The sequence below is a fragment of the Hylobates moloch genome, unplaced genomic scaffold, assembly GCF_009828535.3.
Source record: "Hylobates moloch isolate HMO894 unplaced genomic scaffold, HMol_V3 SCAFFOLD_10, whole genome shotgun sequence".
Lineage (NCBI taxonomy): Eukaryota > Metazoa > Chordata > Mammalia > Primates > Hylobatidae > Hylobates > Hylobates moloch.
The window spans coordinates 8,498,975-8,511,129 of NW_026652285.1; the positions used below are offsets into that span (position 1 = coordinate 8,498,975).

Genomic DNA, 12,155 nt, shown 5'->3' on the forward strand with positions numbered 1-12,155 from the left:
ATTTTTTTTTTTTTTTTTTTTTTTTTGAGACGGAGTCTCGCTCGGTTGCCCAGGCTGGAGTGCAGTGGCGCAATCTCGGCTCACTGCAAGCTCCGCCTCCCGGGTTCACGCCATTCTCCTGCCTCAGCCTCTCCGAGTAGCTGGGACTACAGGCGCCCGCCACCACGCCCGGCTAATTTTTTGTATTTTTAGTAGAGACGGGGTTTCACCCTGGTCTCGATCTCCTGACCTCGTGATCCGCCCGCCTCGGCCTCCCAAAGTGCTGGGATTACAAGCGTGAGCCACCGCGCCCGGCCTAAATTAAAATTTTCAAAGAACAGATAAAGGCTTTTTTTTCCCCAGACAAGTTTGACCTTAACATAAGAGAGCCCCTAGAATCAAGAAGTCCATTAACTTAAATTGCCTTAAAGTCAGCTCTCATATTCACAAAATCAATACTTTTATTTATAGATTATAATCACTTGTTAACACCATTTTAGGCCTGGTTTAAAACAGCCCCCGCCCCGCAACTTTATCAACCTTGTAAAGGCTGTCTTTCTTGCACAGCTCTACACTCTGTTTCCAGCGATTGTTGCCTTTGAAGAGATAAGCAGCAATTCTCCTGAACTCAATGAGTTCATGTTTTTCCAAACGCTGAGCAAGCGAGATATTGTCAAAGTTGTCATAAGCATCTATTGATGTTCGCAGAGCCTTAAAAAAAAAAAAGCCATCCAAATGCCAGATCAGTATTTTGTTTAACATTATATTCCGTTCTCGATCAATGAGCCCCTTAGATGGTAACATGTAATATGACACCTAGATTCAAGCATCAAAAGGTATGGTTTTCATTTTACCTAAAGATACCATTTTCTCCAAGATTTTCAGTATCAAGGACTAACATATGGCTATGAAATGGACAATATTTCTAATTTGGAGGGCAAGATTTTTTTTTTTTCTTTTTTTTTTTTTTTTTGAGATGGAGTCTCCCTCTGTTGCCCAGGCTGGAGTGCAGTGGTGATGCAATCTGGGCTCACTGCAACCTGCCTCTAGGGTTCAAGCGATTCTCCTGCCTCAGCCTCCCGAGTAGCTGGGACTACAGGCATGTGCCACCACACCCGGCTAATTTTTTTTGTATTTTAGTAGAGACGGGGTTTCATTGTGTTAGCCAGGATGGTCTCGATCTCCTGACCTCGTGATCCGCCCGCCTCGGCCTCCCAAAGTGCTGGGATTACAGGCGTGAGCCACCGCGCCCGGCATGGAGGGCAAGATTCTGTGCTCTAGAGAAACTTCTGATAAAACTCAGCATGGCAGCAGTACAGATCTGCATGCGCTGAGCCTCAAAGAAAATCAAGAAAGAAAAAAAGGCAAGTAGCTTAAGCTTAACTCCACTTTTGCTTATGTGAAATCCTTCATAAGAGAAAGTTTATACAAATACTAATAAAACAGTAGGCAAGAAAAATGGTGAATAAATATAGTTAATACCAAATAAATTTTATGAACTAGTTAAGTGGTCAAAGACATTTTTGACTCTACCTACAATCTAGATGTTAGAGATAATCATATCATTTTTTTCAAAAGCAGTATCTTATACAAGATCTGAGCAAAATTCTGAAAACTTGGCACTTAATTAGAAGATTTATCAATCCTGAAATCTTACTAAATTTAGATCCTAGGTATGCACGCACCTACTGTTTACAATCCTAAAGGATAATGGCTTTATAAAAAAATGGGAAAACGTAACTTTATGAGTCTTGAGATTATGTGCAAGAATCAAAAGGTTTTACCTGATAATCTTCTTCTGTAATAAAAAGGTTGTTCAGTGATTCATTCACAGATTTGTTGTTATGGTTCTGAACTGAACGCAAATACGGTTTCACCAGTGGTAGCTGTTTAACCTTTAAAATAAAGAGTTTGTTACAAATATAGCACATTATTGAAGTCCCAGGGACAAAAGTTACTGAAGTATGTCCTAATTCCTTGCTATGAAGCTTTGGTTTAAAATTATTACTTTACCTTGCTGAAATAATTGACTGCACGAGTGTGATCCAACCGTGGAGACAGCACCATCAGCAAATCATTTAACAACAGAGGCTTGAATTCTAAGTAGAACTGTATTGCTCTGTAGTATAGTTCCACATTGGCAACCTACAATGGGAAAATCCATACATAAGTCAGTTACTTCCTAATGAGCTTTCTCCTTCTGAATCCTTTATCTTCTGAAGAAAGTACACACCTTGGTAATGATATCTTTGAATTGCCCTTCTTTCCAGGCATCAGTTGGATGATTCATCATGGTAATTATGGCATTATCATATTCTTCATACTTGTCATACAAAAACACCAGTTCTGCCCAAAGATGAGCTTGTTCTGCAGCTCTTAGCACCTGCACAAGAAAGACTTAATTGCTTTAGATATGAGTCTAGCTAACAGCCTTAAAAAGAATAAGATATTTTGAAGTATTAGTTTTAACTACACAATTGCTTCACTGTGTTACAATGACTGGTTACCTTGGGAATATTCACTCTAGACCAGAACAGCTCCAGGTGCTCCCTCATTTTCTGAGGCTTAAATTTAGAGTATAGAATAGCTAATTCGGTAAACATTCCCATGTGAGCTCGCTCAAGTCCCAGTGCTGCTTCCAACATGGTAATCAGCTCTTCAAAATAGCCACGATCCTGAACAAGAGAAATGTGCAGTTAAAGATAAGCATATCTATGGTAAAAGATCTCAGGTCATATAAAAGTCTCGTTAATACCTGATAGTAGTTGATAAGTTCTTCTAATTCATCTGCGTGTACAACAATATGAAGTCCACACATCTGAGCAAGACGGAATTCTTTCCCATCTACACAGGCGAAGCAGACCTAGAATAAACATTTCCTTTCTGTGAACTCAAATGTAAACATGGCTAGTTATTTAAACTAATGTTTAAAGAGCATTTAATTCTTCACTCAAACTTGGGTTTAGATTACCTCTTTCCATGTTCGAGTACTGTTAGCTTTCCTAGCCCCATCAACAGCTGCCTGATATTCACCCAGGTGAACCAGGGTAGATGCCAAACGTCCAAAATTGGAAACATTATTGTACAACAACTTAGCAGCATCATACATTTTTTCATCATAACAACGGTCACCAACCTGGAAAAAAAAAGGTAACCAACATTCAGCAAGATATTAGTGTGAGCTTAATCCTCTTTTCAAATTCGTATCTTCACACTGAGAAATAATTTGTTTTCCTATAGATTTTTCAATTCTTCAGTTATGATGTTTTGATCCTACCAAGCTAATCAAGTAGCCCAACTAGTTTTTCTTAAATCTGAAAAGAAAACCCACTTGTTGGATATGAGCATTATTTGGTCCATTGATAAATTCTTCTAACTCTGCAAGGCGGTTTGTTTTAGCCAGCGCGAATATCAGTTCTGTCTCCACGTAGGACTCTCGAGCCTTCTTACGGGCCATCTGCAAGTACTTCACCAGTTCTTCCCAGTTTCCTAAGTATAGAAAAAGAAAAAATATATACAAACACTAACATCCTAGTTTATCTTTCACCTAAGTAAATGAAAATTGCATTCATTTCCTTTTCAAGGAAACATGGATAATGACAAATGTAAACCATGCAATATTTCACTTCTGTATTATCACGGACCAAATGAATAGATGAATTCTCTTTTTCCTTAAAGTTTTTTTTTTTTTTTTTTGAGACGGAGTCTCGCTCTGTCGCCCAGGCTGGAGTGCAGTGGCGCAATCTCGGCTCACTGCAAGCTCCGCCTCTCGGGTTCACGCCATTCTCCTGCCTCAGCCTCTCCGAGTAGCTGGGACTACAGGCGCCCGCCACCACGCCCGGCTAATTTTTTGTATTTTTAGTAGAGACGGGGTTTCACCGTGGTCTCGATCTCCTGACCTCGTGATCCGCCCGCCTCGGCCTCCCAAAGTGCTGGGATTACAAGCGTGAGCCACCGCGCCCGGCCTTTAAAGTTTTAAGATTAGAGCACTATCAGGATTTTATGAGACTTCAAAAACAGAAAATTCATCTTCCCCACTTGTAAGTTTTGTGAACTTACAAATTCACAAAATACAGCCTCTTTTTATCTGGACTAAGATGGAGCACTAAAAGAAACCATGCAGTATCTAACTCTTCTACAATTCAGAACAGACAGATATCTTAATGCTCAGCTTAATCATTTTATGAGGTCTCAATACATAAGGTAAGAAGTCATACCACTAGTATTGGCAGCCTGAACAACTTCCATGTAGGAGGAAGGATCATCTGCTTTGATGTAAGAATCAATGGCTTCTTTCACCATTCCTTTCTGCAACTGGGCTTTTGCAAGTTGACTCCAGACCGCAGGTTCATTGCAACGTTCAGCAAACTCATATGCCCGATCCAAGTTTCCAATATGCTCAATTAAGACCTAAGTACCCAAGTTTGAAATTAGGGTTAGAGTAAAATCAATCCTACCCAAAGCAATTACATTTAAGCTGTTAGTATTTTATTGCTCTTCTATTGCTGTAGCAACCAATTAGGCCCACCCTCATAGCACAGTGTTTAGTAATTCAACTTAGGTAATCTGAAGATTTACCTGAACTGCTGAAGTATTGACATCAAATTTCCGGAAAATGGCAAATGCTTCTTCAAACAGCTCATTGCTGATGGCGATATTGGCAATATCTGGGGCATCATAATTATCCAGGCGGTTAATATACTCCATAACACGTGTACGGTCAGCCTTAATTGCAGTGAGGATAAGGAGGTTTTGCAGATTCCTTTAAGAAAAAAAAGAATATTTTAAGTTTATCAGACATAAAAAATAACCACTGTGACTAACAAAGAGGTTTCTGTCTCAGGAGGTAGGGTGGCGGGGAGGATATTAGAAGAGTGAGAATTCAGGCAACTTTCTCTGATCTTTTTGTTCCTTCCCAAAACTGATGGGCCATTATTAAAGACTGACTATAAATAGCCAATGGATCCCTCTGAAAGCATACCTGTGTTCACTGAATACAGAGTTATCAAGGACAATTTTCTCCAGCAGTTCAATGAGTTCATTAGGAAGGTCTGCAGTCATGAAAGCCTTGACAGTTACTGACACTTCTTCAGGGTCCTGAGTCTCAGACAAAGCTGTTTGTACAACCTACAGAGGATATATGGGACATAAGTACTGGGAATCAAGTTGGTTTTAAATAAGGGTAAGTTGGCCTCTCATTAGAAAACTTGAAATAGGCAGAAAAGAATGAAGTAGGAAAAAGACCTTTAAATTTACACAGAGAGGTCTTTCTACACAAATCTATACAATATGTATAATTCTTCTCTGTTGAAAAATTACTCTAATTATATAATTTCTATCTTTTCCCTGATTAAAACATTATCCAGGCTAGCAATCATCATTATCACTTTAATGGCTACACATAATTCAAAATTCAGCTACACAGATGTGGAATTAAAAATATCGGTAATTCTTCTGGTTTTGGCTATTTGCATGGTTTTCTGGATGCTGCAATGATTTCCAACCACCACCCCCACCCCCACAACCTTCCCCTAGGAAGCTTTGTAACTACTTGGGAATGTTCCTTAGAAGTGCTTCCTAGGAAAGGAATGAAATATTAATAGCCTTCAACCTATTTGTTTCTAAAATGTTTTATTTATACTTATCTCAGGAGAATTTTAAGACTCATTACAACAACTCTTCTATTTTTAGAGCTTTTAAAATATGTTGTCTATTTTATTTAGGTATAAAACTCCATCTCATTTGCAGTTCTATACTTCTTATTAGTAAGATATAACACTAATGCACTTGGTCTTTTGTATTTTCTCTTATCCTTATATTTTTCTGACTTATTATCTTGAAGTTTCCAATTTAGCCACTTAAGTGTTAATAATAGCAATCTTTAATGTTTAGTTTGTTATTTTCCTTTTAAACTATGATGAACCGAGAGAGTTTTATATAATTAAGTCAGGTCTTTTGGGATGTGTTTTCTTTTTTTTTTTTTTTTTTTTTGAGATAGTCTTGCTCTTATCACCCAGGCTGGAGTGCAATGGCGTGATCTCGGCTTACTGCAACCTCCACCTCCCAGGTTCAAGTGATTTTCCTGCCGAGTAGCTGGGATTACATGTGCCTGGCTAATTTTTGTATTTTTAGTAGAGATGGGGTTTCACCATGTTGGCCAGGCTGGTCTCGAACTCCTGACCTCAGGTGATCCACCCACCTCGGCCTCCCAAAGTGCTGGAATTACAGGCGTAAGCCACCGCACACGGCTTATTTTTCTTAATGTATGTTATATACATATTTATACTTATATAAATGTACATTCATTTGTATATAATGTATATAATCAATTTACATTCATTATATACAAATGAATGTAAATTGAATGTATATAAATTTTAATTTTCTTTTTTTTTTTTTTTTTGAGACGGAGTCTTTCTCTGTCCCCCAGGCTGGAGTGCAGTGGCGCGATCTCGGCTCACCGCAACCTCCACCTCCTGGGTTCACGCCATTCTCCTGCCTCAGCCTCCCGAGTAGCTGGGAATACAGGCGCCCGCCAACACGCCCGGCTAATTTTTTGTGTTTTTAGTAGAGACGGGGTTTCACCGTGTTAGCCAGGATGGTCTCGATCTCCTGACCTCGTGATCCGCCCGCCTCAGCCTCCCAAAGTGCTGGGATTACAGGCTTGAGCCACCGCGCCCGGCTTAAATTTTAATTTTCTTCTACTTTGTATTGCTTTCTCTGATAGTTAAATATGATCCATTTGAGTACATGATGAGGGAAAGAATTGTATTCATAGTTAAAAATGTGTAATTTTTACTGACAGCCATAAACACATTTGCCAATGTTACCTGGTCAATTAGGGGTCTCCTGTAAGGATTGCTTTCCAGCAGCACGCTGCCCCACAATTCTGGATCCTTTCGACGTACTAGGTAGCGAGAAAGACTTTTGAAGAGGGAATTCTCATTGCAAACCTAAAGAAGATATGACAGATTAATTTCAAGGTAAAAAGTAAAAGACTTTTTATAGCATTTTAGAGGTTATTTTTCATCTTTTAAACTATGTTTATTGATAATCTTACTGATATTCGATCTAGTTTTGGACTTTGATTCACGTACCAGTAATATACTGTTTTAATTATACAGACTTTGTAATATACAGTTCAACATCTGGTAAGACTAGTCCACTTTTACAGTTTTCAGTGTTTTACTAGCTGTTTTTGTGTGTTTATTTTTCCATGTGTATATGCAAAAGTATGTACATAAATGAGCATATGTATATACATAAATGTAACTAAGCTCTGACCACTGAAAGATCTTAGAAGCAAATACACTTAAGCTCAGATCTTGACTTCTAATATTTTCAGAAAATAGGAGTCTTGCTCTGTTGTCAAGGTTGGAGAGTGCAGTGTTGCGATCATAGCTCACTGCAACATTGACCTCCTGGGCTCAAGTGATCCTCCTGCCTCAGCTTTCTGGGTAGCTTCAAACCAAGTGCGTGGCACCTCCCCCAGCTAATTATGTAATTTTTTGTAGAGATGGGGCTCACTATGTTGCCCAGGCTGGTTTCAAACTCCTGGGCTCAAGTGATCCTCCTGCCTTGGCCTCCCAAAGTGCTGGGATTCTAGGAGTGAGCCACTCACCTGGCCCAGATCTTGGTTTCTAATGCCCCAGTAAAAGGTTCCCTAGAGAAATGACTGACTCCAGGGCTGCAGAAGGTACAAAATGAGCTTGGTGTATTGTGTGCCAGAAAATAAGTTAGTGCTCAAAGAACAATGAGTCCATGACACAAAGACACACACTGAAGAGGTTCTCACCAGCCAAAACCGGGACAATTTGAGCATCAAAATAAATAGCAGTGAACTGTAGCCCATCGAATAAAATCCAAGAGTTCATGAATGCATGAGTGCTAACTGACAAATGTGGAGAAACTGCTGGAGTTTGAAAATTTTTCATTTTGCAACCAACACATTAAGAATGGTTTAAGCAAGAATCAACAGATGCTAAATTAAGGGAGAGGGTAAGAGGATATTTGCATGTCCTACTACAGACTACTTATAGACTGTTGAATATCTGCAAGAGGGTAATAATTATATAACAAAGACATGTTACAACTAGATAAAAACTGACAAAGGGGACACATGAACACCGCGTGCTTCCAGATATAATACCAAGAGAAAAACAAACCACCACTGAAGCAGTACTCTGGGTGGAAACGTATAATCTAAATCTAATCATCAGGGACCATCAGAGGAACTCAAAGTGAGACACATTCTATTTTTTAAAAAGAGACTTTACATTTAGATGAAATATAGAGAATAGGCAAATCCATAGAGACAGTATAGTCTGGTGGTTGTCAGGGGCTGGGAGGAGGGGGTATGTGGAGGAACTGTTTAATGAATACAGGGTTTCCTTTTGAAGTGATGAAAACTTGTAACTAGATAAAGGTGATTATGTAACATTGTGAATGTACTGAATGCCACTGAATTGTTCACTTTAAAATGGTTAATTGGATGTTCCTTTAAATTTCACCTATATAAAATAGTTACAAATAGAAAAAGCAACTATCGTTTACAAAGATATCAGCGTCATAAAAAAAGACTGAAGAACCATTCCAAAGTACAGGAGACTAAAGACATGAAAACTACATGCCATATATGACCTTAGACTAGAGGGGAAAAAACTGCTACAAAGGACATCATTGGTTAATTGACAAAACTAGAATAGAACAGATTTTTAAAGGTATCCTATCAATGTCAAACTGACTGAAGCTGGTATCTTTCATGTGGTTAATGAAAGAGAATATCCTTATTCTTAGGCCACATACTCTGAAGGAGTATAAGGCCATGATGCATTCAACTTATTCCCACGTGGTTAAAAAATAGTATGTGTGTGTATACACATATGTATGAATGGTGTGCCTGACTGTAAGAGTGTGAGAACACAAATGGTAAGGCTAGTGGGGTTAAAACATTAGCAAGTCAATCAGAATAAAGGGTATATAGACTTTATCCACTATTTGGGCACTTTCAGATTCCAAACTTTATTTCCAAATAAAGTTTTAAAAAAGCACCCACCATCCCCAATAGTCCCATATTACCTAAAATCACCCTGAAACTCTCATACAACAGGTTTTTAAAAATGCAGCTTTTTTACATATTTAGCTAGCAGTACTCACATTAATAAGTTCCAGATCACATTGGCCACGTTCATAAGCAACACAGGCCAGATGTGGATCTCTCTTCTCACAATACTTTCCAACAACGCGACTGTCATAGTAGGGATTTTCACGAAGAAATCTCTCCGGATTGTTATTACTGTCTATGTAGATTTTGGCTAAGGCATTGTGAGTAGCAGGCTCCTCACAGCCCTCATGAATTCTGGCCTCTAGCCAAGGCAGAAGCAGTTTCAATCTAGGAAAAAGGGAAAAAAACCTCACACACACATACTGTATTATAAATAACACACTCTTGACATGCTAACTATGTAAATACCTTATGGTCTATAATGTGCTTTCACATTACTTTTTTCCCCCCGAGTATTGCTACACTGCCCAGGCTGAAGTGCAGTGGCTATTCACAGCCACAATCATTGTGCACTACAGCCTTGGGCTCAAGTGATCCTAGCACCTCAGCCTCCCAAGTAGCTGGTACTATAGGTGCAAGCCACTGTACCTGGCTTTACACTAATTTTAATTATCAGTGATCCTATTATAAATTGGGAAATTAAGACTCAAAAGATGATTGAGTTGTCCAAGAATAAAAAGAAGGTATATAAGGCTATTTTTCACTCTCCCAGATTTATCTGCTATATGATATACTTACCTGCTTATATCTGAATAAAAGATTAGAGATTCATAGTCCTTTCTTTATAACACACAAAGTATCTAGACTTCAGAAAATTTTGTTTGTGGATAGGATGGGGATGTGATATTACATAGGCCAGATTATCTGAAAGTTCTTTCAGCTTTAACACAATTAACATACAGCATTACCTACAGCCAAACCCTAAATACATATTGGGAATAAAATCTGGTAGCTTTAGAAGCTCTGGGTTTAATAGTTGCAGCTGTCATATAAACACTCCATCAAGGAGCACAGTTTTGCTGTACTATAGCTTTTTTCGACAGTCCTGATAAGCATGCCTCCTTTCATTTTTATTTTAATTTTAAAGCCAGGGTTTTCTGTTGCCCAAGCTGGAGTGCGGTGGTGGGCTCACTGCGGCCCTGACCTCCTGGGCTCAAGCAATCCTCTAACCTTAGCTTCCCCGGAAGCTGGGACTACAGGCACAAGCCGCCTCTTTTACCAATGATTTAAACATTAAAAGCAGCCAAAGAAAAAGCATTATTCATTATTTTAGCTATATAAAATTCACATGGTTATTATGAACTCTCCCATTAGGGAGAAGACAATTTTAATAAATAGAGGCAAAAATCCAGCTCCTATAAACATGTGCAATCCAAGATGTGCCATGTCAACTTAAGGAATAAAAATTAGCTGAGGCATGTCTAGACTAGTGACTTAGATGTGAATCTAGCTTTTCACAATATAATTTGTCACTTAAAGACTAAATTATCTAACTGTAACGGCCATTTGCTTGGAATATGCAATAAGATTATTTTCAGGTAATAGATTTAAGACTCAACTGAACCTCTTATTAAATGTTAAATTGTTATGACATAAAATCACTTGAAACTAGGCTCAAACCTTTAAGTCAGTATTAACTGTATATCTCTATTACCCTTAAATGCAAAATTTTTCCATGTTTGAAACATTCTAATATAAATTCTAAGAATATAATTAGTAAATCACCCATATCAACGCAGGTTAAAGTGAAACCCACAGACTTTCTTAATTTCTTCTCATAAACAGCAGAACTTCCCACTAGCATACCACCTCACCAACCTCATTTACATCAGTACTTCCTAAACACTAGTTCCTCAGAACATTCCAGCTAAAAAAAGACTTCACAGTCTGTAAGTTTTAGAAGCACTTACACTATATTCTATTGGAAATCCGTATTATCATGTTAAGATACTATAAATTAAATATCAGTTGAACTCAAGAGTTGCACAGGGAACTCTTTTGCCTCATACTTAAGTAAACACCACACTATTTGTTTTTTGTCATCAGTTTCTCAGGTTGGAAACACCACACTATTGATCAGTACAGAATTATTTGTTAAATACACAGGTATCACACCTAACAGCAGACTTAGTACACAGTTTATATTAAAAACATATAAAGTCAAACCACATAGCTGTAATTATAAACATGCCAAAAAAATCATCAACCAGGTTAACAGATTTCCTATGACAGCTATAATGTTTCAGAAAACAGGTTTTTTTCCAGTGCTATTAGCTAGCTTATCACCTCTATGTTAGGTGTCTTCAGGAAATTATTCTCCATGTGTTACTTAGTAGCTTTGGAACAAATGACTACCTATATTTTTATCTATTGCCATGCTAAGAAAGAGTAACTTATCCCTGTTAAAATGGTACTACACCTGTTTCTTTTTTCAACCTCAGCAACAAGCTCATCAGTAGAGAATTGACCTCTTACAACAAGAATCAAGTTTTTTATGACATCTTCAGAACAGTCAACATCAAGTAATCCTCCAATAACTACAGGAAGTCGACTTGGATTCACCTGTGGTTAAAAAAAGTAGAAGAATGTTATTATGTTATTAAAAGCAAAGAGAAATTTAAAAAAGCATTTATCTCTATCACTTTTAAGCTCATTTTTTTTTTTAAGTTCAGTTTTTAAATTCAGTAATAAACTGAGGGTCTAAATTTGCAACTAGATAGAGGAATTTAGCAGGAGGTCCAGCTAAAAACAAGACTTCATGGTTTAATAAGTATTGAAAGCACATATACTATATTCTGTCTCTACTGGTTTGGTTAGTTACCGAAGCATCGTTCCATATGATAAATAAGTCCAAAGAAGCTACAGTCAAAGATGACTATGCAAGACTGTCTAATAAAAAGGCTCCCATTATAGCAATACTGCCTGTTTCTACGGTTAGAAGGTGAAGTATCTAATATCTGTATTTAAGATGGTCTGAAAACTCTGCTTTGGAGTCTAGGGCTTCTACATGTATACCTCAGGGTCTATCAAGTTAGTAGGGCCCTAGGCCACCCAACTGTTTCAATAATAGCAGTTCTATTCTTATATTTTACACACTTGGCATGCATGTTTT

At 38.0% G+C, this 12,155-nt stretch overlaps 1 protein-coding gene across 1 annotated transcript in view; it reads right to left on the reverse strand.

Moving 5' to 3' along the window:
- Nucleotides 1-12,155, reverse strand: part of CLTC (clathrin heavy chain) — an 80,952-nt gene that overhangs the window by 10,369 nt on the left and 58,428 nt on the right. The window contains exons 16-29 of the mRNA XM_058445363.1: nt 11,463-11,605; nt 9,136-9,370; nt 6,810-6,932; nt 4,961-5,106; nt 4,558-4,741; nt 4,197-4,389; nt 3,311-3,468; nt 2,951-3,115; nt 2,735-2,842; nt 2,487-2,654; nt 2,213-2,362; nt 1,993-2,124; nt 1,764-1,874; nt 520-690 (exon numbers count right to left, since the gene is read on the reverse strand). Coding sequence (XP_058301346.1) covers nt 520-690; nt 1,764-1,874; nt 1,993-2,124; nt 2,213-2,362; nt 2,487-2,654; nt 2,735-2,842; nt 2,951-3,115; nt 3,311-3,468; nt 4,197-4,389; nt 4,558-4,741; nt 4,961-5,106; nt 6,810-6,932; nt 9,136-9,370; nt 11,463-11,605 — 2,187 coding nt within the window. The remainder of the gene's footprint in view (nt 1-519; nt 691-1,763; nt 1,875-1,992; nt 2,125-2,212; nt 2,363-2,486; nt 2,655-2,734; nt 2,843-2,950; nt 3,116-3,310; nt 3,469-4,196; nt 4,390-4,557; nt 4,742-4,960; nt 5,107-6,809; nt 6,933-9,135; nt 9,371-11,462; nt 11,606-12,155) is intronic.